Raw genomic sequence first — 26302 nt, 5'->3', positions numbered from 1 at the left:
AGGCCTGAGAGCATAAGTGATTTGTCCAAAGTCACCCAGTTAGTAAGTAGACACCTTGTGCTTTTAGCCACTTGGCCATATAATGCTTTCACTTTTTACTGAACTTTAAAAAAAAAAATCAGAAATGGATGTTAATTTTATAAAATGCTTCTTAAGCATCTTTCAAGATGACTGCATGTTTTTTCTCCTCTGACCTATTGGCACGATGAATTCTATTCATGGGTTTTTCAATGTGAGCTCTTTTTGCATTCCCAGATTATACCCTACTGGATTTGAGTGTATTATTCTTTTAATACTTTGCTGAATTAATTTGCTTATATTTTACTATTTCTTTCCATGTACATTTACAAGAGAGATTAGTGCTTTTTTTTATTGTGTTCTTTGTCAAGTTTTTAGCATTTGTCAAGTTTTGCTGGCTTTGTAAAAGGCATCAAGAAAAATCTCTTCTTTTTCTCTGCTCTGCAACAGTTTAAATACCATAATTATCATTCTCTGAAGGTGTGCAAAATCGCTTTCGGGGCCCTGCACCTTCTTTAGGGGAAAGTTGGATGACATTCTCAACCTTTTCCATACTTTTTGGATCAGTTTTGTTAATTTGTGTTTTCATAGCAAATATTTTGATGATCTTTTTCTTATTCAGTAGCCCAGAAATGTACATTTTAAAACTTTCCTCAGTATCTGTAGTTAACTCTGCTTTTTCATTCTTCATGTTATATGTTTGAGATTTCTTTTTAGTTAATTATCCTTGCCAGAGATTTATTTTACTGGTTATGATAAAGAATCAGTTCTTCAATTTATCAATTCCAATGTTCTGTACTTTTGTCACTTATTTTATGGTTTTACCTTTATTAATACCATCCTGTTGCTTTCCTGAAGTCTTTTTCTAGGTGAGTTCAGTGCTTAGTTTTGTTTTCATATTTTTTTAAAAGATTTTGTTTATTTATTGGACAGAGAGAGACAGCGAGAGAGGGAACACAAGCAGGGAGAGTGGGAGAGGGGGAAGCAGGCTTCCCGTGGAGCAGGGCTCGATCCCAGGACCCTGGGATCATGACCCGAGCCGAAGGCAGACGCTTAACGACTGAGCCACCCAGGTGCCCCAGTTTTGTTTTCATATTTTAAGCCTATGAATTTTCCTCTGAGTATAAGTTTGGTCACGTCCAGTATGTTTTTATACCTATATATCACATCCTTAGTATAGTCACTTTTTTGAGGAGATATTCACATACCCTAAAATTTCACATACCTTTTAAAGTGTACAGTTCAGTGCTTTTTCATATATTCACATAGTTATGCAACCCACACTATCTAATTCCAGAACATTCTGATCACCCCCAAAAGAAACCTATTAATAGTTACTCCCCATTCCTCCCACCCCCTCTAGCACCTAGTAACTGCTAATCTACTTTCTGTCTCTATAGATTTGCCTATTCTGGGCATCTCACATACATAGACTTATACAATATGTTGACTTTTGTGTCTGCCTTTTTTGTTGTTGTTTAGCATAATGTTTTCAAGGTTTGTCCATGTTGTAATGTGTATCAGTACACCATTCCCTTATATGGCTGAGTAATATTCCATTGTATACCACAATTTTGTTTATCCATTCATCAGTTTATGGGCAGTTTTTCTACCTTTTGGCTATTATGAATAACGCTGCTATGAATAGTCATGTACACGATTTTGTAGAGACATGTTTTCAGTTCTCTTGAGTGTATACGTAGGAGTGGAAATGCTAGGTCCCATGATGTTATAGACTGAATTGTGTCTCCCCCAGATTCATAGGTTGAAGCCCTAACCCGCAATGGGACTCTCTTTGGAGATAGGGCCTTTGAGGAAGTAAGGTTAATGAGATCGTAAGGGTGGGGCCCTAAGCCCATAGGACTGGCGTCCTTACAGAAGAGGAAGAGACTCCAGAGCTCCCGTGCTCTCTCTGTGCCTACACAAAAGGAAGCCCAAGACAGGGCACAGCAAGACACAGTTGTCTGCAAATCAGGAAGAGAGTGCTTACCAGAATACTATAGATACAAATCTGTAAACCTCTCGATCTGGGAGTTCTAGCCTCTAGAACTGTGGAAAAAATTCATCTTTGTTGTTGATGCCTCGGAGTCTGTGGTGTCTCGTTAACGGCAGCCGGAGCTGACTAAAACATACAGTAGCTTTTTATCTTCTTGAGGAACCGATGAACTTCTTGCAGGACTGCCAAGCTGTCTTCCAAAGCATCCGTGCCATTTGACATTCCCGCCGGCAACGTACAGGGGCTCCAGTCTCTCCACCTCGGCGCCGAAACCGGTTTGTGTTTTTGTTGGTTACGGCCATCCTGGTGGGTGTGGAGTGGGATCTCACTGTGCTTTGGGTTTGCATCTCCTTAATGACTAGTGACGTTGAACATCTTTTCATGTGCTGGGTTTTCTTTTTGTCATTGAGTTATGAGCTCTCTCTCTCTCTCTTTTTTAATATATATATTCTGGATATTAGGCCTTGGTATTTTTCTAAGTTTTCTAAGGCCTTTCTAGTTTTCTTTTTTCTTTTTTTAAAGATTTTATTTATTTATTTGACAGAGAGAGACACAGTGAGAGAAGGAACACAAGCAGAGGGAGTGGGTAAGGGAGAAGCAGGCTTCCCGCCGAGCAGGGAGCCCAATACGGGGCTCGATCCCAGGACCCTGAGATCATGACCTGAGCCGAAGGCAGACGCTTAACGACTGAGCCACCCAGACACCCGGCCTTTCTAGTTCTCTAAGACTGCTGTCACAGAGTACCAAATATCAGATGGCTTCAAACCAAAGCAATGTGCAGTCTCCCACTTGCTGAAGCTGCAAGTCTGAAATCAAGGTGGCAGCCGAGCAGAGAGCTCTCTGACTGTTCCGGGGGAGGATCCTCCCTTGCTTCTAGCCTCCTGTGTTTGCTGGCAGTCCCTCCTCCTCCTTGGCGTGTAGATGCAGGTTCCAGTCACACGGCCTCTTCTCCCTGTGTGTCTTCATATTGTCTCCCCTCCGTGAGTGTCTGCCTCTGTGTCCAAATCTCCCCTTTTCAGAAGGACATCATACTGGACGAGGGCCCCCTTGAGAGTGTGCTCTCTCTCCCTATCTCTTTCTCTCTCTCAAATAAATAAATAAAATCTTAAAAAAAAAAGATTTTATTTATTTAAGGGAAGCGGGGAGAGAGAGAGAGCACAAGCCGGGAGGAGAGGGAGAAGCAGGCTTTCTGCTGAGCTGGGAGCCCGACATGGGACTCGATCCCAGGACCCTGGGATCATGACCTGAGCTGAAGGCAGAGGCTTCACTGACTGAGCCACCCAGGCGCCCCACAACATGGTATTGTTAACTAGAGTCACCATGCCGTACATTGCGCCCCAGGACTTACTTATTTTATAACTGGAAATTTGAACCTTTTGCCCACCTTCCCCCGTTTTGCCCACCCCCCAGTCATGCTGCTGGCAGACACCTGTCTTTCACTTTGAGTCGTGTCTTTTGAAGCTCTGAGTTTTACATTTTGGTGAAATCTTGGGGTGCCTGTGCCTTTGGTTTCCTATCGAAGAAACACTGCCTGGTTCAAGGTCATGAAGATTTAGACCTGTGGTTTTCTTCTCGTAGTGCTGTTTTGCCTGAATTTATTTTAGAGAATGTGTTTCAATTTCTGGATGATTTGCGTTTATTTTTGTTTCTGATTTTCTTGCTCCATGCTTAGAGAAAGAGGTTTGCACAACTTTTCCTTTTTAAAGTCACCACTGAGGTTTTCTTTGTTGTGAAAGGGTAGGGTCAGCAATTACTTCATGGCTACTTGAAAGCAATATGTATTATTTCCGTGCTCTGTTTTGCTCTCACATTCTCCAGGTATAAGGTAAACATACTCTTCATTTCTACTGCCTTCTTCTTGTCTACTTGATGTTCCCATCCTGCGTGTGATTCTGTCAAAATCCCTTATGTTTGCAGCGCCTTTTCTTTTAAATGCTTCGGTTTCACTAATGCACCTGTAGTTTCCCCACGGGCCGCACTCACCCTCTCCACTTGTACCTCCCCCCGATCTTCTTTTTCTTCTCCGCCTGTTGTGCCTTCATGACCTTCTGCTCCCTCTTTGGGGAGGCTGTGTTTTCTCTCCTCTTCTTGCAGATGCCAGACAATCGCCTCACTTGTTTCTCTGTCACACTAAATCCCTCGGAAGAAGCTGCTCCTCCTGGATCTTCAGAATAATTTTACTGTTCATTTATTCCAAAAGGTTTTTCTCATGAGCCCGATTTCTTGGTGTTTTCTGTTTCCTTGTTCTTGAACAAGGAGATAGCTAGTGTCTGCCAAAAAACCCAATGTGTGAATTGTCCCTTGGGTTGGTTTGTAAGGCTTTCAGCTGCAAGTAACAATAAATCTCAATCCAGCTGGTGTTTAACTAGAAATGTTTTTTTTAAAAAAGATTTTATTTATTTTATTTGAGAGAGAGCACATGAGAGGGGGGAGGGTCAGAGGGAGAAGCAGACTCCCTGCCGAGCAGGGAGCCTGATGCGGGACTCGATCCAGGGACTCCAGGATCATGACCTGAGCCGAAGGCAGTCGCTTAACCAACTGAGCCACCCAGGCGCCCAACTAGAAATGATTTTTAAAAGATTTTATTTATTTATTTATTTTTTGAGAGAGAGAGAGAGAGAGAGAGCGAGAGAGAGGGAACAGGGGGAGGGACAGAAGGAGAGGGAGAGAATCCCAGGCAGATTCCGTGCTGAGCATGGAACCCCACATGGGGCTTGATCTCATGACCCTGAGATCATGACCTGAGCCAAAATCAAAGAGTTAGATGCTTAACTGACCAAGCCACCCAGGCGCCCCCCTAAAAATGCTTTCTTAGCTTCTCTAAGATTGGAGATAGACCATGGTTACTTCGGCAGCTCATCAGGGTCCTCAAGGACCCAGGTTCTTTCTGTCTTTCTACTGTGCCATTCTTATCACATTAGGCTGGCTCCCTTATGGTGGCAAGTTGAATGCAGCAGCTTCAGACATCACATCCTTACCATCTAGAGCAGAAAAAGAACTGTTTCTTCCTTGTAGGTATCATTTTAAGAGCAAGAAACCTTTCCCAGAATCCATCCTCCCCTTAGCTGATTACTCCTTGTGTTGGCCAGAACTGGGTTACAAGCCCGACCCCAATCATTGTTACAGGAAATGGGTGCACACAGATACTTTAGAACAATCAGAATTAACCTGAGTCCCATGGGGGGAGACAGTACACCCTGAATCAGAAGCAGGCAAGGAAGGGGGCTGTGGCTGTTGAATGGTTTTCCAGTAATGTGCGCTGTGTTCTTGGTCCCACTTGGGTGCTGACCGAATTTCATCACTGATCTGCAGCGGGAAAGCAGGTACCTGGGCTTGGTTTTCAGCTCCATTTTCTGGAGTTAGCAGGCTTTCATCTAATGTGTCTCTGTGGGGTTGAAATGGAACCTTCTCCCACCTCTGTATCCTGGCCATTCTAATGCTTTCAACAAACGCAGTTCCAAAAAATGACATTCCTAGCCTCTTCCTATCTGTGCTGTCCATCTGTATCTGCAAGGGGCTGTGCCTCCTCGTCGGATGCTTCCTCACTTCTCCCCCCTTGAACCCATGTCTTTTCTGCGAGCTACCATCTCCAAGTGGATTTAGGCTGAGAGGCACTCCTGGGGAATAGGTAGGAACACTCTTCCTCCAGAGCAGCTGTGCAAGAGAGTGATGGCTATATGCATTGTCCGGTTGACAAAGACCTTGCCTTTTTTTAAGGGTCAGACAGTGGGAGGAGGGATAAAAGATCTTTCAAGTTATTTTTAGGATGGGAGGCAGGGTCACTCTGTGGGCACCGTAGCCTGGGGGTTCACTACAATTGCACTTTTCAATCTAGTTTCACTGGTTTTCTCCTAGGTGGAGATATGCCACTCCACCACCCTCCCCCATTCCGGCAATCAGCTGTCAAGACTAGTTTATGGCAGTGTTCTAGGTTTTCTTTCTTTCTTTTTTTTTTTTTAAAGATTTTATTTATTTATTTGACAGAGAGAGACACAGCAAGAGAGGGAACACAAGCAGGGGGAGTGGGAGAGGGGAAGCAGACTCCCCGCTGAGCAGGGAGCCCGATGTGGGACTCGATCCCAGGACCCTGGGATCATGACCTGAGCCGAAGGCAGTCGCTTAACCGACTGAGCCACCCAGGCGCCCAGTGTTCTAGGTTTTCAATTCTTTCTGTACCTTTATATTTTAATTAGAATTTGAGAGAGACTGGAGGATGGGGGCTGCTAGATGGTTACCATTTAAAACTAGAAGCCATCTTCATGCACTCTTCAAAGAGTGAGCTATAAACGCCCCATCTCCACTTCCTTGGCCCATCGCCACCTGGTATCTGCTTCCCTCAATCCCCTGAAGTCACCAGGACCCTCCACTTTGTTAAAGCCAGAGGGCACTTTGAATCATGGTCTTACCCTGTCTCTTCTCAGCAGATGACACTGTCAACCATGGGTTCCTCTTGGGGGTAAGCCTGCATGGCGTGCATGCTCTGTGTCATGTATCGTGCTAAGCTCTTCATATACATGACTTCATAAAATTCTCACAGTGAGCCTAACGAGGTCATCATTCTTTCCATTCTACACGTGAGGAAACAGAGGCTCTTGTTCATGGACCAATAGCTCATAACCGGAAGAGTCAGAAGGGAACCTTCTTAAATGCTCTCTTCCCTGGGCTTCTGTGATCTCATTTGCTCCTGGTTTTCCTGCTACCTCTCTGGTTCCTCATTTTTGAGCTCCTCTTCCTTTACCTGCCTCTTAAATTAAATGCTTGTTTCCTAAGAGCTTTTCTTTCTCTTTCTCTGCATCCTCCTGGGCAGCTTCATCCAGTCACCCTCTGATGGCTCTTGGATCTTCATCTCATTCCCAGATGCCTTTTGTGAGCCCTGAAACCACCTATCCAGCTGCCTGTCCAGTATCTTCTCTTGGAAACCCCTCTATTCAACACACCTAAAGTGAGGCCATGATCTTACCTCCCAGTAACTTGGTGGTCCCTGCCTCAGATCAGGCATTATTACCTTTTTTTTTTAGTTCAGTACTGTCCATTCAACATTATCTAGACTAGTGATTCTCAAAGTTGTCTGCACATTGGAATCACCGAGAAGATTAAAAAAAGAAAAAGATACTAATGCCTGAGTCCCTCTCTATAAAGACGATTTAATTGTTTTGGGTTGTGTGACCTGGGCATCAGTATTTTTTTTTATTGTGGGGAAAGAAACATATAAAATTTACCGTAAACTTAACCATTTTTAAGTGTATAGTATACAGTAGTGTTAACTATATGCACATCCTTGTGCAGCAGACCTCTGAACTCTTTCATCTTGCAAAACTCATACTCTGCACCCATTGAACAAAAACTCTTTGTTTTTGAACAAAAGCTCTTTGCCCTCTTTCCCCCATTCTACCTTCTGTTTCTAAGCTTGATGACTGTAGATGACTCATAAAGTGGAATCATGAAGTATTTGTCTTTTTGTGACTGGCTTATCACTTGGCATCACGTCCTCCAAGTTCATTCATGTCATAGCCTGTGACAGGATTTCCTTTTTTTTTTTTTTCTGAATGAGTTCATTCAGAAAAACTGTACGTCTATATCACATTTTCTTTTTTTCTCCAGCTTTATTGAGATATAATTGACATATAACTTGTGTAAGTTTAAGGTGTACAATGTGATGATTTGGTATATGTATATATTGTAGAATGATTACCATGATACGGTTAGTTAACACATCCATCACCTCTCAGAGTTACTGTGTGTGTGTGTGTGATGAGAACGCTTAAGATCTCTTTTAGCAATTTTCAAGTATATGATACAGCATTGTTGGCTAGAGTCACCCTGCTGCTGTACATTAGATCCCTAGAACTTATTCATCTTCTGACTGGAAGTTTGTACCCTTTGACCAACATCTCCCATTTCCCCCAGCCCCTAGCCCTTGGCAACCACCAGTCTACTCTCTGTTTCTATGAGTTTGGTTTTTTTAGATTCCACATATAAGTGAAATCATGCAGTATTCGTCTTTGTCTTTCTTATTTCACTTAACCTAATGCCTTCAAGGTTTATCCATGTTCTTTTTTTTTTTTAAAGATTTTTATTTAATTATTTGACAGAGAGAGACACAGCGAGAGAGGGAACACAAGCAGGGGGAGTGGGAGAGGGAGAAGCGGGCTTCCTGCTGAGCAGGGAGCCTGATGCGGGGCTCGATCCCAGGACTCTGGGACCATGACTTGAACCGAAGGCAGACGTTTAAGGACTGAGCCACCCAGGTGCCCCCATCTATGTGCTTGATGATGGCAGGAATTCTTTCTTTTTTATGGCTGAATAACATTCTTTTGTATATATCATTTTCTTTTCTTTATTCATTCATCCATCAACAGATACTGAAGTAATTTCCATATCTTGGCTATTGACCCCTTATCAGATATGTGGTTAGCAAATATTTTCTCCCATTTCATAGGGATGGTTTCCCTATTTCATTTTGTTGATGGTTTCCTTTACTGTGAAGATGTTTTTAAGTTTGATGTGGTCCCATTTGTCTTTCTTTGCTTTTGTTTCCTGTGCTTTTGGTGTCATATCCAAGAAATCATTGCCAAATCCAATGGCAGGAAGCTTTCCTCTATATTTTCTTTTCTTTTTTCTTTTCTTTCTTTATTTTTAAAGATTTTTTTAAAAGATTTTATTTATTTATTTGACAGAGAGAGGCACAGCGAGAGAGGGAACACAAGCAGGGGGAGTGGGAGAGGGAGAAGCAGGCTTCCCGCTGAGCTGGGAGCCCGATGCGGGGCTCGATCCCAGGACCCTGGGATTCTGACCTGAGCCGAAGGCAGACGCTGAATGGCTGAGCCACCCAGGTACCCTCTCTTTTCTTTTTTTTAATATATTTTAAAAATTTATTACTTGAGGGGGGAGGGACGAAGGGTAAGGGAGGGAAAGAGAGAGAATCTCCAGCAGACTCCCTGCTGAGTGCAGAGCCTGTTGTGAGGCCTGATCTCATGACCCTGAGATCATGACCTGAGCTGAAATCAAGAGTCAAACACTTAGCCGACTGAGCCACCCAGGTGTCCTTTAAATATATTTTTATTATTTTATTTAAGTAGGCTCCATGCCCCCCATGGAGCACAATGCAGGGCTCAAACTCACGACCCTGAGATCAAGACTTCTGAGCTGAGATCAAGTTGTTGGATACAGAGACACCTTGGTGGCTCAGGCAGTTGAGTGTCCGGACTCTTGATTTCTCCTCAGGTCATTATCTCAGGGTTGTGAGATAGAGCCCTGCGCCAGGCTCTGTGCTCAGCAGGGAGTCCACTTGGAATTCTCTCTCTCCCTCCCTCCTTTACCCTCTGCCCTTCCCCCTGTGCTCTCTCTCTCTCACTCTCCCTCTAAAATAAATAAATATATCTTAAAAAAAAAAAAAGAAGAGTCAGACACTTAACCGACTGGCCACCTAGGCACCCTCCTCTCTATTTTCTACCAGGAGTTTTATAGTTTCAGGTCTCACATTTAGGTCTGTAATTTATTTCATGTTAGATTTTGTATGTGGTATAAGGTAAGGGTCCAAATTCATTCTTTGCATGTGGATAATCAGTTTTCCCAGCACTGTTTGTTGAAAAGACTGTCCTTTCCCCAGTGTGTCAGCTTGGCACTCTTGTCAAAAATCATTAGACTGTGCGTGTGAGGGTTTATTTCTGGGCTCTCTATTCTGTTCAGTTGGTCTGTATTTCTGTCTTTATACCAGTACCAAACTGTTTTGATTATGGTGGCTTTGTAATGTTTTTGAAGTCAAAAAGTGTGAGGCCTCTAGCCTTGTTTTTCTTTTTCAAGGTCATATTGCTATTCATGGTCCTTTGATTTTTCCATATGAATTTTAGGATTTCTATTTCTGCAAAAAACATCTTTGAGATTTTGATGGGAATTGAGTTGAATTTGTAGGTCACTTTGGGTAGCATGGACATTGTAACAATATTAAGTGTTCTACTTCATAAACACGATGTCTTTCCATTTATTCGTGTCTTCTTTAATTTCTTTCAGCAATGTTTTCTCGTTTTTCATTAACTTTATTCCTAAGTATTTTATTCTTTTTGCTGCAATTGTATATGGGATTGTTTTCTTCATTTCCTGTTCGGATTGTCCATTGTTAGTGTGTGGGAACACGACTGATTTTTGTGTGTTGACTTTGTATCCTGCAACTTTGCTGTCTTCATTTATTAGTTCTAACGGTGTTTTTGTGGAATTTTTAGGATTTTCTACATATAAGAATATGTCACCTGTGGACTGAAATAATTTTACTTCTTTCTTTCCAATCTCAACGCCTTTTATTTCTTTCTCTTGCCTAAGCTCTCTGGCTAGGACTTCTGTATATGTTAAATTGAAGTGGCAAGTGTGGACATCCTTGCCTTGGTCCTGATCTTCAAGGGAAGGCTTTCAGTTTTCCACCTTTGAGCATGTTGGCTGTGGCTTTTCATATATGGTCTTTATTATGACGAGGTAGTTTCCTGCGGTCCCTAGTGCGTCCAGTGTATTGCCTCTCGACCAGACCGTCAGAGTAGCTGAGTAGGTTGTTTTCCTGCCTCCTATGCTCTTTAATGTCTCCAAACCACAGAGTGTAGAAAAGACCTGGGAGATTAGAACCAGCCACCACTAGGGCAGCTGGAGTGCAGGGGGTGGGCAAGCAGCAGGTGGCTTGGGCACCCCCTACCCCCCCATCCCTCCCTTCCTCGCAGAGACCCGGGAAGCTGAGAGCTGTGGGGTGAGAGCGGCCTCCCTTCCCTCTGGTCTCAGGACTCAACAGCTCAGACCCCGCCCCTCAGGAGCCTCTGGCCCCGCCCCACCTACCTGGCCCCGCCCCCACTCCCTGCATGCCTCGCCTTTCCAGCGCGCACAGGGGCCCTGACCCACAGTGGGATCCCGTGGAGAACCCGGCGTTACTTACTTTCAGCACCCTGGGAGGAGGATGAGATCCGCAGGGACCGAGTGGAGCCCCAGAGTGTGTCCCTGTCGTGGCGGGAGCCCATCCCCGTCGGAGCTCCGGGGGCTAACGGCACCGAATACGAGATCCGATACTACGAGAAGGTGAGGCGGGGTCTGGACGGGACCTGGGTCTGCGTTCAGGGGCTGTGGTCTGTCTCCAGCACCCGCTTCCTTTTCTACCTTCTGGCCGCAAACAGTCCTCCTTACTTTCTTTGTGAACATATCCACCGGCCTCCTAAGGCCTGAGTTTCTTCCTGTCCCCTCCACTCCGTGCATGGACCCCACTGCTCATCCGCTGTCCCCCTCTCTGCTCCTCACCAGTCATCAGCTCCATTGTCACCACTTTTGCCTGGTGTTTACAGTTGACTAAGAGCTTTCCCTGGGGGCTGATCCAGGTCTTGCGTGGTCAGACCATATACATACAATTTGCAACCCTTTTTAAGAAAAAGAATGCAGAAATACCATATTGTTTCAAAATTTACAAACATGTCTGACCTAGGTCAGGTGGTCCACTGGAACTTGGCCGTGTGCTGGTAAATGTTTAACATCCTGCTCTCCAGAACAATGAATGGATGTATGAATTATTATTATAGTTTTACTGATATACAGGATGTGTAATGCATCATTTACAGATAAGAAGAAAAGATATGCAGTGTCCTTATTGTAAACTCCATCTAGCTGATTGATCCTTATAGGATGCTTTTGCCAATTTTTGCTGACTTCTTGTATCTGTTGTCAATCTACGGTTGCAGTTCAACCTCGACTTGACAAATGGAGATATGTCCCAATCCACTATCTCTTTTCCCCATAAATTTATCGTCTTTAAATGTGATATGTAATCTACTGTTAAAGTGTTTCTCACCTTGGTGCCAGTTTTCTTCATTCAAGCAAAACCTTGCTTTCATCTTCAGCATGTCATGTGTCAGAACTTCACTCAGCCCTTAGTGACTCGAGGGACTTCTTAGCTGAATCAGATAATAGTTTTTGAATACTGGAAGTCTACTGAGAGCTGTGAGTTGGGGGTGGGTGGGGAGTGAACACGAAGGAGGAGGGACTCCTGAGTCACTGCTGGGAGATCTAGGGGATGGGGTGCCATCCATGGAGGAGGAGAAGCCTGTCTGGGCTCAGAGGGTGAGCTGGGGTTGGCCTATGCAACGTTCAGGGGGTCCCTGGTACATCCAGGTGGACTTGGGGGTCTGCAGCTCAAGGCAGAGGCCTATCCTGGAAAAAGAGAGGTGGGGCCTTTCAGCATAGGGCTGGGAGCTGAATGAAGCCAAGGGCCGGAAGAGAAGGCCAAGAAGGACATCGAGCGTGAGAAGAGGGGCCGAGACAGAGCTCTGAGGAGCCCTGAGGTTTAGGAGACCGCAGAGGACACTGGGAAGGAGCTGTGCACGCAGTCGTTGCTCACAGAGGCCTCACTGAACTGACATGGGGTGGGGGTCAGTGCATAGGAGACAGAGTCCCGAAGCAGAGCTGGGTGGGTGCTCCAGGCCCTAAGGGGCTGTGAATTTGCAGGGAACCAAAACCCTTGAAAAGAGGAGCCTGTACAAAAGGGGTTCCGTGTGAAAGGCTTCAGGGGCATCGCAGGGAGGCCCGGGACCACAAGTCCTGGAGGCATGAGGCTCCTCATCTGCCCTTCTCTGTGCACACCAGTGCCTGTGTCCTCTGCACAGGGGCTTGCTCAGGGCCCATGAGGGCGGCCCAGGACAGCAGCCTTGTCTCTTCGCCCCGCCCCGCCCCTACCCTGCCCGTCTCTCAGAGGTCCCATCTGCAGCCCCTGTCTCACTGTCTTTCCCTGGGTCGTTCAGATACCTGGAAGAGAGATTCCGACTGGCCCAGTTCAGGTCAGAGTCTTCCCCATTCCTGAATACCATGACCAAAGAACTGGACCACATGATAATGAGGGGCTGTGAGCGTGGCAGGGGCTCTAATAAGGTTGGGGCGGGGCAGGCAGAGACAAAACGATGGCCGCATCCCCAGTACACACCATTATCAGATGTGCTGGGGGCAGTATGATATAAAGTACGCACGGGACCCGAAGGAATCAAGACGGTGTTGTTCTGACCCTTCCCTGATGCGACCGTCCCCTATAAAGGAAGAGATAACTACTACTGCGGGCGCTGTAGGTAGCCCCAGGCCTCCGAAGAGTCTAGCTCAGCAGTGGGCAGTGAGCCGGCCCTCCCTCCGTGACAGCTACCGCTGTCCCCACTGTCCAGCAGGGGCCTCGGGCGAGTCTTTCCACCCCTCTGTGCCCCAGTCCTTGTCTGTGAAAACCAGATGACAAAGAGAAGGATCTGTGTGAGCCGACAGGGGCCAGGCAGGTGTCAGGGCTGTTTCTCACTCCTCCGAGGCATCAGGCCCAGCTCACCCTCTGGACCGCGAGGCCCTGACGTCTGTCCTCCAGAAGGGGGATCTAGCGTCTTCTCTCGAGTTTCTCTTACTGCTCTTAGCCACAAATACCACTGAGTGTACTTGGGACCTTGGGTGCAGGGAGGGGTTGGAGAGCCTGTGGAAGAAGCCTACGGAGCCCTCCCTAGATGGTCCGAGTCAGGTTCTCCCACCTGGTCCATGCTCGCCTCAGCACTTCTCCACCCCCCTACTCCTTGCCCCCATCATTCTCCAAGGAGCGCGGGTCTGGGCCTTACTTCTTGGTCCTTCCTCAGGGTCAGAGTGAGCAGACTTACTCCACGGTGAAGACAGGGGCACCTGCGGTCACAGTCACCAACCTGAAGCCGGCTACCCGCTACGTCTTTCAGATCCGGGCAGCTTCCCCGGGGCCCTCCTGGGAGACCCAGAGCTTCAATCCCTCCATTGAAGTGCAGACCCCAGGGGAGGGTAAGTGATGTGTGTATGTAGGGAGGGGCTGAGGTGGGGAGACCAGCTGGGGCGGGGGTGGTTATCCATGCAATTAAGGGAGCCCACAGAACAGTTTAATTACAACCTAAATAATTCATGAATTTGGAATCCATCAACGAGGGCCTATTCAGTGACATGAATTAAATGGGAGGGCCTCGTCCTGGGGGAGCTCACAGGGGAGGGGCTCGTGAACAGCTATAAGCCACGTCTCAGCTGGGATCTCCAGCCTCCCAGGACCTCCCATGTCTTGTAGAAACATCCTGTGCCCTCTCCAAGATTCTTGCTATTTTTCTTGGGAGGAGTTGTAGTCTCATGGTCACTTCTTGCTCCGAAGGCTAAATTCTTTCCCATTCTGCTTCTTTCTCTCTGCCGTGATATAGACTCAAACATGGGATGCCGTCCCTTTCCCCACTCGGCCTTAGAGTGAGAAGCACACTTCACTGAAGGTTGGGGACACAAAGGGGTCGCACCACAGCAATAAACAAAACAAAACAGAGCGAGAGTTGTGCACGTTCAGTGGGGGGATTGTATGGTACGTGAATCATTTCTCCCAATAAAGCTATTATCAAGATGAAACAACAAAACAGAGCAAAAGCTGAACATCAGATGCCCTGATTTTAAAACAGCTCTGGCTTCTCCCCTGTGGTATTATGCTACCCGCTTCCTCCCTTCACCTCCCTCCCCTGGCTCCTCTTCTCCCCACCCCCACCCCCAAATTCCCTTTCATGATGAGAGATGAGCAGCTTAGCTGTGGCTTTGGTGGTTTTGCCTGCTGCGAACCCTGCCCTCAGGGTCTCACCTCTATCTACCCCGAGCAGTTCACGAAAGTATTTTCCCAGACAAAGGCAGTTCCCCCTAAGAGGCATTCTGACACCAGCTGTCAAGATAATAATTCTTTCCAACCTGCTATGTGAGTCTAATCCAAGATAGGAAGAGCTGGAGCCCAAAGGGAGGTGGAGATAAAATGTTGAGGGAGTTTGGGTTCTGGGAAGAGAGACAGCGCTTCTCGCTCGAATGCCTGTCTGTGCCAGACCTTGGCCAGGTGCTGGCAGGAGGAGATTAGAGCTCTGTCTTGAAGGCTGGGGAGCATTTGAATGTGTGGAGATGGGCAGGGAAGGCATGTGGGGTAGACGAATCCATCTGAACAAAGGCGCACAGGTTTGGCTGGAGTGAGTGTGGTGGGGGTGGGAGCTGGGGGCTGTTAGCTGAAATGGGCCGATGATTTCCATTCAGTTGGTGCTTCCCAGTGAGTAGACCCTGCTCGGACCCTCGGCCTTCTTGGCTGTGGCCCAGGCTCTGGGGGAACAGGTCTCCCAGTCTGCAGACCCCTTCTTCCAGTGATCTGTGACCCTAACTCAGGAGCACGATTAAGGATCCCGCTTCAGCCCTGTATCAGCTACCCATTGCTGCGTAACAAATTACCCCAAACCGAGTAGCTGCAAACAGCCAACATTTGTTCTCTCGTGGTTTTTGTGGGCCAGCCATCTGGGTGCAGCTTAACTAGGTGCCATGGGCTCAGGGTCCCTCACAGCTGCAGTTGTCTCAAGGCTCGGGTTCTCGCTGGCTCTTTGCTGGAGGCATGCAGTTCTCTGCCTCTTGGGCTTCTGCCTAGAGCTCCTCATCACACAGCAACTCGATTCTTTCAGAGACTGAGTGAGAGAGAGAGAGAGAGAGGGTGCCCAAGACAAGCCACAGTCTCTTGTCTGTGACATCCCATCCTTCGGCTGCATTCTCTTCATTAGAAACAAGTCACTATGTCAAGCCCACACTCAAGGGGACTGAATACCAGGAGGTGGGGAATCCAGGGGGCACATCTCAGAAGCCACCTGCCACAACCGCTCTGTCTCCATTTCCAGGTCCACATGGACACCTCATTTCAAACAGTTCTTGGCAACCCCACCCACCTCTGCCCCAGCCAGACCCCGGGTCCTGTCCCCACCTCTGGAACCATGGGCTCTAAAGTCCCCTCATTGACCTTGGCCTTGTTGGCGTCTAACTCTCCCTTCCTCCTCTGTCCCTTGTCACTTGACTGTGACATCCTCCTAACAGCCCTGGGGATCCAACCTCAGCTCCCAGGCTCTGAGCCCCTCCTGGCCCCATATCGCCCCAGCCGCTGTGGATCCTTCCCGGGGAAATGCTCCCCAGCCATGTTGGCCCTCACTCCCTGGATGCTGCATTGTGCCTGCCCTGCTTGTCCTGGAGCCTGGAGCTGGCCTGAGACCTGTGTCCCACGCCTCATCTAATCTCAACGGAGTCTCCAGGACTGCGCAGCATCTCCCCCATTCTCAATAGTTTTCCCAAACATTTCCCCCTCTCTCGGGTACCTCCTGTCCATCCCCGCTTCCAACCCAGCAGATACCTTCATCCCTTTCCCCTCAGGCAGGAACTCTGTCCATTGCTCCCTCGCTCCCTGTCACCCTCAGGATGAAGTCCCTGCTCCTTGGCCTGGCATCCCAGGCCCTTCAGGTGCTGTCTCCTCCCCCCCTCCACCCCCATTCCCTTTTTCCTCCCACCATCCAGCTTCACATCTGGCCCCTCTCGGCCCTCATGCGGCCTGTTTTCCCAGCCCCACGGGATGGCTTGCCATTTTCCAGACCCTGCCTGTGCGCCCAAGCACCACTAGAACCTTTCCGAGCTCCCAGGCCCAGTGCAGATGCCACGCCTTTTCTGCGAAGCCTTCCTCACTGGCTTTAGGAAGAAATGAGCGTGTCTCTGCTCAGCTCTCTATTTCTGTTTTCATTCTACAGTTAGGAATTTTGTTTCTGTCTCCCCCACTGGTCTCTAGCCTCCTCCGGGGCAGGGATTCTGGCTCATTCATCACTGCCTTCCAAGTGCTGGCACCAGCCTGTCACACATGTTGGATGGATGGAGGGATGGAGGGATGGATAGATGGGGCTGGGAGCCTGCGGTCCTCTAGACCCCTCACTTGGGGAAATAGTTCACAGTAGAGGCTTTTGGAATCAGGCTCAAATCTTAGGTTCACCATTTAGTAGTCGTGGGACCCTGGGCAAACTGCACAACTTTTCTCGATGTTGGTCTTCTCAGCTATAAAATGGAGACACCACCACCTTACTGGCTGGTTGTGACAGTGAAACAGGGTCATTTAGTTAAGGCACGTGGCACAGTATCCTGAGTAAGTGTGCATTCAATGTTACCTTACTGTAATTGGCGGCGGCGGTCCAGATGGGGCTGGGGAGCTCAGGTGAGAGGCCATTCCCCCTGCAGAGCTACATTAAGTTATGCCCATCTGAAAGGCCAAAGGGAGGCCCAGGCCTGCCTGTCTGGACCCCGGGGCCTCTCTCACAGAGCTGGACTGCAGGGAGAGGAGGAAGCTCCAAGCACCCCCGTGGGCCTTCTGCTGTGGGGGCAGGGCAGGAGCCTGCACTGGGGCGGCCCCCGGAGCCTGGCCCTCGGCCTGCCTCAACCTCCTGGTTTACCCCCAGCTGCCTCAGGGTCCAGGGACCACAACCCTGCGGTCGTCATCACCGTGGTGACCGTCTCAGCCCTCCTCGTCCTGGGCTCTGTGATGAGCGTGCTGGCCATGTGGAGGAGGTAGGTGGCTGGTCCCGGCTTGGCTGACTCCTGGTGGGTCGTGGTCCTGGGCACACTCACATGTGCTCACGGCCCCTTTGTCTGTGCCTGCATTCGCACACATGCAGATTTGCGCACGCAAGCATCCTGCGGTGTAGATCCGGCCAGGGCCAGCGTGGTCCCGGCCCCTCCCCCACTTACTGCTCCTGCCGCAGCCGGTGCTGCCTCCAGCTCAGCCCTCTCTGGGATGAAGGGGATTGAGCTCCTTAGCTCATTAAATGTCAGAAGGCATCACTGAGGATGGAATCAAGCTCCGGCTGCTCCAGTGTGATTAGGATTCTCCTGAGGCGCTCAGAGGCCCCCAGCCCCTGCCCGCAAGGGATCTTGAGGCCCTTGAACACAGGCAAAGGGAAGAAAGGCAGAAACTGTGTGTGGGAGGGGGGAGGCCAGGGAGGGGAACTCATTCACCAGGAGGAAGCTTGCAGGAGAGTGGGCAGAGAAAGGGGGTGGGAGGAGGGGGAAGGATGTGGAGCTCGAGTTTGTTTCAGAGAAGATTCCAGTCCTTTTGCACGCAGCAGAAAGCTCATAGCATGTATTTCCACCTTCTCCCCAGGGCCACACTCTGCTGTATGCAGAGGTACCAGGCTGGGGCTGAGGTCAGCAGACTTGAGGGGTGGAAAGTCTGCATGTGATGGGCCGGGGGCGGGGTGGGGTGGGGAGCAGAGGCGAGCGATGGCTGCTCGGGTAGCCACATCCCAGCACATCTCAGCATCCTGGAACTGCCTGTGGGCTGGAGGGACAGCGAGTATTCACACGGCACTGTTTGCTTGGCCTTGACTGGGGCACTGAAAGTGACTAAGGAGGGGAGAGCCTTGACCTGGGGGTCTGGGAGCCCCTCTGCCTGGGCCAGGACAGTCAGGGAGGCAGGACAGGAGTAGTAAGCTCCTTTCTGGTGCTTAGACGCCCATATTGGACCTGTTGGGAAAGTAGGAATGGACAGGAGCTGAGAGCCTCTTGTCCTGGCTGGGAGCTTAAGAGCTCAGGGAGGCAGGCGGAGGAACCGGGAGAGAGGGGTATAAGGAGCACCCTTCCGGGCAAGGGCTGTGCAGGACAGAAGTAGCTGCCCAGGAGCACCTCAGAGACAGATGCACTAGGGCAGGTCGAGGAAGCCAGGGGTCGGTCTCAAAACCTGCTCAAAATCCCATGGCACGGAAACGGGGAGAATCTGCGGGTCAGGTGCCGATGGACATGTCCAGCCAGCCTCACAGGCTGACCTCTCTCTGAGTCCCTGCAGAACTTGCCCTCTGCGGGGTCTCCTCCCCTCTGCTTTCCGTCCCCACCCCATCCTGGCTCATCCCACTTCTCACCAGAGGGTGTTGTCCGGTGGAAGCTTCTGGGTTTCTCTGCCACTCCTCCATCCCCTCGGCCTTGCCCCCTTTCTCTCTACCCACCTTTCCTGGATGTTCTCCTCATTCATGGGAAGTCCTGTCACCACTCTGGGTGACTTCAGTGCCCTTGGATAACCTGTCCCACCCCTTCGCTTCTCAGTTCTTTGACTTCCTCATTCCCAAGGACCTTCTGTTCCGTTCCACCTCGGCCTTCCTCTCCCGTATCCTGCCATGGACCTGGCCATCACCCCAAATACTCTGTCCAGCTGGCTCTTCCACTCATGCCCCGCAGGTGCCCTGTCCTTACAGCTTGCCCCCTCGGCCACATCTGTTGCACCTGCTCCTTTGGCCGCCTGGCCCCTCATCCGCAAGTCTGCACACCTGCCTGTCTCTGCACCCATCCTCTCCCTCCCTGTGCCCTGGAGGAGGTGCCTTCCTCCTAGTCCTTCCTGCTGTGTTCCGAACCCCGCCCCTTCTCACCACCTCAGGAACCCTACTGTTTCTAATGTCCCCCTCTGCCCCACATAACAGCTGACATTTAGTGAGTGCTTAGTAAGCTCTGTGCAACCATGCTGTATCGGGCGGGGCTGTCTTTATCCCGATTTTATTAAAGAGAAATCTGAGCCCACCGAGTCCCACAGCTACCAAGCAGAGGAGCTGGGAAGCTCTCCCTGCGTGAGGTTCCAGAGCCCATGCTGCTAACCACCATCGTGACCACTTCAGCCCCCTTTCCCATCCATATAGAAACATCTCCCTAACCGCCCCCTCCTCCGAGCCTCCACACCATCTCTCTCCCCGCGCCACTTTTTTCTTTCCTGCCTTCCTGTGACGTGGCCACCCCTGATTTCCCTTCTGTTTCCCTTTGACTTGTCTGGCGGTTCTTTTGTGATCTCCTCCATGGCCTCTTTCTCCTCTACCCGGTCTCTGAATGTCAGGGTCCTCAGACTTGTCCACGGTCCCACTTCCCAGGCTCTGTCCTCTTCCTGGACAATGCTCACAGCTCCCGCGCTCGTATCTCCAGGGCAGACCTCTCCTGCACCCCCCACCCCACTCATTTCTAACTCCCTACTCTGCGCCCCTCCCTGCTCATCCCGTGGGCTCTGCATGTTCCCACCGGCGCAGCCCGAGCGAGAGCTTCTTTCTCCCTGTCCTCGTAAACGGCACCACCGTCAACGGTTGGGCAATGCAGAACCCCAGAAGTTATTCCGACCTTCTCCCTCCTCCTTTCTGCCTTCTAGCAGTCTCGGAGCCCTGTGGCCCTGTCACCTAAACGTCACTTGAGCACTCGAGTCCTCTTTTCTCCGGGTCCATGCTCCCCCTGTAGCCCGAGCCACCGAGCCACCGTCAGCTCCTGCGGGTCGGGGTGGGGGGCGGCAGCTGCAGCCAGCGTGATCTTTCTAAAATGCAGATTGAGTCATGGTGCTCACCTGCTCAACACCACCAGGGCTCTCCTCTGGGCCAGCAAGGCCCCCTTCAGGGGCCCCTAATGCCTGTTGGGGGCTCTGGTGGTAGTGACGCAGTCCTTTGGTCCATGGCCACCTCTGCCTCAGGAAGCCCTCCTTGGAGGTCTGGGACTGGTCAGGCCCATCGGCTGCGTGTGCCCCTCTGTGCTTGGACCTGTGAGCGGGCTTGCGATGGATGCTCAGTGCTTGTTTACCTGGCTAGACCCCGGCTGCCCCTGACTGCAGGGGCCACCCGATTTGCTCAAAGTTCAGGGGTTCAAAGTCAGGGGTATGGATTTGGGTGCCTCTGGAGGTGCAAGAATATGCATTGTGTCTCAGAGGGAAAATAATTAGGAATGTGGGTGGGGATGAGGGGTTAGGTCTGGGGCTGGGGTTATGTGTCGGCTGTGGGGAGGAGCTCTCAAAGCAGGACAAGAAGGTCCCTCCCCTAGGGCACAGATCTTAATGGTTTTGAAGGGATAAGGAGCTGCCACCCTGGGTCTGGTAAGAGGCCAAGGGCTGGGGCTGCCTGGCTCAAAGAGTGACTCTGCACCTGCCCAGGCCCTGCCCCTATGGCAAAGGAGGTCAGGACGCCCACGACGAGGAGGAGCTGTATTTCCACTGTGAGTTGTCGCCTGCCCCTGCTTAGCCCTCTTCCTTGCTGCCCTTCATGACCCCTCCCACCCCCGGCCACAGAACCCCTTCCTCCAGCCCCTGTCTGTTCTCCCTGCATTCCAGTCAAAGTCCCGACGCGCCGCACGTTCTTAGACCCCCAGAGCTGTGGGGACCCGCTGCAGGCTGTTCATCTGTTTGCTAAGGAGCTGGATGCAAAAACTGTCACACTGGAGAAAAGCCTTGGAGCAGGCAAGCTGGCCACCCAGGAAGCCTTGTCCGTCCCAAGAGCCCCCTCTCTTCCCTCATCCTCACCTCTGCCCTCCAGGCCCTCCCCCATTTCTGGAAGCCCTGCCTTCTCCCCAGTCCTGGCCTGCCCAGGAAGCCCCAGCTCCACACCAAACGGGACCTCCACCCACCGGGTTCCAGGGAAGGGGATGGCAGAGGAGTCTGTGATCCTGCCTTCCTACCCTCTCCCCGTCCCCATGGTCACCGAGGAGGCCTCCCCACCCTAGCCCTTTCCCCCCTGGCCTCCGCAGACTGCCACTGGCGGAAGTATAGTCCCAGGCCTTCATGGGGGGGCACGGTGGGGAGGAGCATTCACAGACTTGGGGACCAGACACACCTGAGTTCTAGTCCTGGCTCTACCGCTGACCAGCTGTGTGCCTCTTCTGCTCTGAACTCGTTCCTTGTCTGTAAAACGGGCACGATAGCTCCTCATGCAGAGCGAGGTGGGGACTGCGAAGCCCACGTCACATCACTAGGTCTCAGCTTGCCATGATTCGAACTCGGGAGCCCTGAGCCCCAGGCCAGGAACAGCCTGTGATCCCAAGCTGCTTTCTCCGCTGCTCACCGGGCCTGGGTTGGCCAGGGGGTGGCCTCCAGGGGACTGAGGTGCTCTGTCCTCACAGGGCGGTTCGGGGAGCTGTCCTTCGGCCGCCTGCAGCTCCCTGGCCGCCAGGAGCTCCCCGTGGCTGTGCACACCCTCAGGGACGGCTGCTCTGACTCCCAGAGGCTCAGCTTCCTGGCTGAGGCCCTCACCCTGGGCCAGTTCGACCACAGCCATGTCGTGAGGCTGGAGGGTGTTGTCACCCGAGGTAGGGCCGTGTCCTCCGCAAGTATGGGTGGAAACAGGGTGGGAGGTGGGGTGCTCCTATGCCCCCAGGCCCTTCCTCCAGCCATGGGATGGGGAGCCCCTAAGCTGCCCAATATGGAGAGGAGGCCTCAGCTCTCTTTCACCGACTCAGGGAGACCCTTCCGACCTTGAATGACCTTTCTGACCTGTAGTGACCCTGTTGGGGGTGGACTGCTTGGCCCTTGAGTGATCTTTCTTAGCAAACTTATTGCAGCTTCTAGACCTTGGCCTTTGTCCTCCTCCAGATGCCTCATCTTTTGTTCTTTGGCACAGAGGGTCCTGGGCAGGGGTGCGGCCCACTTGGGGAAACTTGTTTCTGGCTGTTTCAGCTCAGGCTGGGGCCCGGGTGGGGGGAGCATGTGTGTGAGCGGTGGGGGGGTGGGGGGTGGGGCAGGCAGCTTAGTGTGTGTGTCCCCATCCCTGGCACAGGAAGCACCTTGATGATTGTCACTGAGTACATGAGCCATGGGGCCCTGGACGGCTTCCTGCGGGTAAGTGGCCTGGGTCCTGGGGGGTACCGCTGACCATGTTAGTCTTTGTCCCTCACTTTCTCTTTGGTGGGACTTGTACTTGGCATCGTTCCCTAAAAAGGGGCCCACTGGCCAGGCCCACCGGGTGGGTCCCAGGGCAAACCCAGAGGGGGCCAGGTGACTTCGCTGGGGTCCCACAGCCCCAGAGAACTGCATGTTCCTCCCACAGAGGCATGAGGGCCAGCTGGCAGCCAGGCAGCTGTTGGGGCTGCTGCCCGGGCTGGCATCAGCCATGAAGTATCTCTCGGAAATGGGCTACGTCCACCGGGGCCTGGCGGCCCGCCGTGTGCTGCTCAGCAGTGGCCTTATCTGCAAGATCTCTGGCTTTGGGCGGGGCCCCCGGGACCGAGCAGAGGCTGTCTACACCACCATGGTGAGGGTTCCCTTCTCCCAGGCAAACCTGCCCATCAGACTGCACCAGGGTCCCCCTCACCCACTGCTGCCCTCTTCCCTGCCGTGTCAGGGCCACACTCCCTACAGCCCTGCCCCTCCCCCCACTTGGCCCCAAATGAATGCCAGTGTGGGCATCATTATGTGCCTTCCCCAGAGGTGCAGCTGGGAGGACGGCAGGTGGGGCTGGGTCTGGGGCTCCGTGGGGTGGGGAGCCCTGGGGGTCCTTGGGCCAGTCCCTTCCTGCCCCTGACCTGCTTGCCTGCCCGCAGAGTGGCCGGAGCCCAGCACTGTGGGCCGCCCCCGAGACGCTTCAGTTTGGACACTTCAGCTCTGCCAGTGATGTGTGGAGCTTTGGTGTCGTCATGTGGGAGGTGATGGCCTTTGGGGAGCGGCCCTACTGGGACATGTCTGGCCAAGACGTGAGTGATCTCAGGCCCCAACTCCCTGACCTCTGCCCATTGACCCTTGATCTCTCAGCCCTAGGCCCCTCTTCACTGCCTACTTGCTTCCGGTCCTGCCTGGTCACTGCCTGAGTCTTCCTTGGGATGGGATGTGTGCATGTGTTGGAGGGACTGAAAGCTTCCTGTCTGCCCCTCACCTCCATGGCCCAGGTGATCAAGGCAGTGGAGGATGGCTTCCGGCTGCCACCCCCCAGGAACTGCCCCTCCCCCCTACACCGTCTGATGCTAGACTGCTGGCAGAAGGACCCAAGTGAGCGGCCCAGGTTCTCCCAGATCCACAGCATTCTGAGCAAGATGGTGCAGGACCCGGAACCCCCAAAGTGTGCCACGACTGCCTCTCCCAGGTACAACTGATGCCATTTTGTGCCAGGTTCACTCCCACCTATCCCCAACCACCAGATACAGTTGACCTCTTGCCTCGCCGTGAGTGGGCTCCCCACGTGGCCCAAGTGTAACTGCCCCACCTGTCCCACCCCACCTTTCCAGGTAGGGCCGTTCACCCAGTTGCCTAGATAGATCTGATACTCTGCCTGCCTCAGACACATGGACATTGTCCTCCACCTTAGTCATTCTACTTGTCCTGGGTTTTGCCTCACATGTCCCAGTACAATGACCACTGACTGGGTGAATACATGTGGAAAGAGTTCGAACAGGTTTGTAGTAGCAATAGATAAAATAAGTGAAATGAGTATTTCTTGTCCCAAGTATAACATGGGTCACCTCCCAAACCGTCCTGGGTATGTCCTACCCCCTAGATACTCCCAGTACCTTTAGCTGGCCCAAGTGCAGCCCACTCTCTACCTACCTGCCCGGGTATCTCAAAACTCACACCTGCTCTGACAATGCCTCACACTCTGTGGAGCCGGGTCTGCCCTGGGGCTCGGTCGCCCTCCCCTTCTCCTGTCCTTTCTCGGCTGGCCTCTCCTCAGGAGAGTGACCAGGTCTGGGCACCAGAACCCTGCTGCCGACTGACCACAGCTCCTCTGCTCCCCAGGCCTCCCACCCCCCTGGCGGACCGTGCCTTTTCCACCTTTCCGTCCTTCGGCTCCGTGGGTGCATGGCTGGAGGCCCTGGACCTGGGCCGCTACAAGGACAGCTTCACCGCCGGTGGCTACGGGAGCCTGGAGGCCGTGGCCGCCATGGCCGCCCAGTGAGTCTGAGGAACCTGTCTGGGAGGGCCCGAGCCTGTCCTAATTCTGGGCCCTTCCCTGTCCCGACGGAGGGAGGGAGAGCAGAAGAGGGTTTGAGCCAGCTGGGTCTGACCGGCCCTTCTTTCAGGGACCTGGTGAGCCTGGGCATCTCGTCGGTGGAACATCGAGAGGCCCTCCTCAGTGGGATCAGCGCCCTGCGGGCACGCATGCTCCAGCTGCAAGGCCAGGGGGTGCAGGTGTGAGCCGCGCCGTCCTTCCAGGCCAGGACCCCAACCCTCACAGGGACCCTGGCACGCCGCACCCCAGCGGGGTGGAAGTGAGCGCGCTCTTCCTGCACTCGGGCCCAGAGCTTGTTTGGGACCACAGGTCCCCTCATTTCACTGCCTACTCCTCCCATTTTCCCCAGTCTGAACACCTTGGCTGACTCAGTCCCCCTGGCCAGAGGGTTTAAATCCCTGGGGAGAACCCCTGAGATAACAGCAGGAGGAAATGCAGGGTCCCAGAGACCACGGTGGGCAGGACGGAGAGGGAAGACCTAGCTTTAAATAGCCTTGTTCATGTTTTTCTGTCTTCCACACCCACTGGGGCCTGGGGCCTACCCCAGTGGGTGCCCCTATTTCCCACAGACTTATGGGCCAGTTGACAGCATGGGTCCCTAATAAGCTCCCATGAGACCTGGCAGGGACCACCTCTGCCTGGCAGCCCATCCTGAGGGGCCTGGAGAGGCGAGGTCCTCGGCTCCCTGGGCATGGGCTCGGCCACACTGGTCCTGAGGCCCAGGCAGCGAAGGTGGTGCTGAGCTCCGGGGCTGGACCCCAAGGCCCCAGACTCAGGAGCTGATTTCTGCCTCCCCTGCCCTTGGGCTGAGAGTTCAGGGTGAGGGTGAGGGTCCTGGCTAGGCCATCAAGGTTCTGGTGCTCCCCTGAGGCCCAGTGAGGCCTCCCGTTTGCATTCCTTTTGTAAATTCACTGGCCGGGACATCTGAGAAGAGCATGACGGGAGAGGTTTTCTCCCCGGAGGACCCATGAGCTTTGCTCTTCCACCCCAGGGGATGGTGAAGAGATCTTCAGAGGTGGACCTTCCCTCTCTGACAGGCTCTGAGCCACACTGTGCAGAGAGGAATGACGGAGGCTGGTGGAGGAGTCAGGGCCAGGGCTGGGGTTGGAACCCCTGCCCCCAACTCCCAGTCCAGGGCTGAGGTTGGCTCTGGAGAGAGAGTCCTTGGTCCTACCTTGTGATACCAACGCTTTTCCCCGAGGAAGCCTAGGGGTACTCTGAGGTGACCGCCTCTCGCAAGCGCTGTCTCCTGGGCACCCCTCAGCCTCCTGGGGAACACCTTCTCCCTCTGGCTTCTGTGGGGCTCCGGCAGGAGTGGCCACACTGAGCTAACTCCAGAGTTCCTTATCCAGAAGAGCTTCCCCTCTGAGGCGGTGGTGATCGCGAGGCCAGGGCTTTCAGAGGACAACAGGAAGGCAGCTGGATCTGGACAGGATTCCAGGGGCTGCGTTTGTCCAGGTCACCCCTGCCATATGCCTACTCTGGGCTTGGCTGTGTGCGGGTGGGTGGGATGGGTGGGAAGGAAGAGCCAAGGGGGAGGAGAAGGGGATGGATGAGACATGGAGCTGGCCCGTGGAGGGCTCAGCCCAGGTGGGGAGACAAGCTCAGGCACTGAGAAGTACGACAGGGATGCCTTCCAAAAGTGCCCTGGGCCCCACGGGAGACCTTGGGGTCTGTGGGCCGCTGGGCCCGAGGGCAGATGGACAGTCTCGTGATTTGTGTATATGGAGGTGTGTCTGGAAAGGCTTCTCGGCTGAGAGGCTGATGCATACGTTCAACAAGG

General features: G+C 52.2%; 1 protein-coding gene across 1 annotated transcript in view; it reads left to right on the top strand.

Moving 5' to 3' along the window:
- The window catches only part of EPHA10 (EPH receptor A10), a 37557-nt gene extending 12853 nt beyond the window's left edge, over positions 1 to 24704 (top strand). Inside the window, exons 6-17 of the mRNA XM_021683728.1 lie at positions 10932 to 11065; positions 13627 to 13798; positions 17263 to 17371; positions 20742 to 20803; positions 20919 to 21044; positions 21704 to 21889; positions 22357 to 22418; positions 22627 to 22830; positions 23120 to 23269; positions 23462 to 23655; positions 24306 to 24461; positions 24590 to 24704. Of these exons, the coding sequence (XP_021539403.1) occupies positions 10932 to 11065; positions 13627 to 13798; positions 17263 to 17371; positions 20742 to 20803; positions 20919 to 21044; positions 21704 to 21889; positions 22357 to 22418; positions 22627 to 22830; positions 23120 to 23269; positions 23462 to 23655; positions 24306 to 24461; positions 24590 to 24704 (1670 nt within the window). The remainder of the gene's footprint in view (positions 1 to 10931; positions 11066 to 13626; positions 13799 to 17262; positions 17372 to 20741; positions 20804 to 20918; positions 21045 to 21703; positions 21890 to 22356; positions 22419 to 22626; positions 22831 to 23119; positions 23270 to 23461; positions 23656 to 24305; positions 24462 to 24589) is intronic.
- Positions 24705 to 26302: the final 1598 nt, after the last annotated feature.

The sequence above is a fragment of the Neomonachus schauinslandi genome, chromosome 4 (genome assembly GCF_002201575.2).
Source record: "Neomonachus schauinslandi chromosome 4, ASM220157v2, whole genome shotgun sequence".
Lineage (NCBI taxonomy): Eukaryota > Metazoa > Chordata > Mammalia > Carnivora > Phocidae > Neomonachus > Neomonachus schauinslandi.
This window is presented reverse-complemented; position numbering and strand designations above follow the sequence as displayed.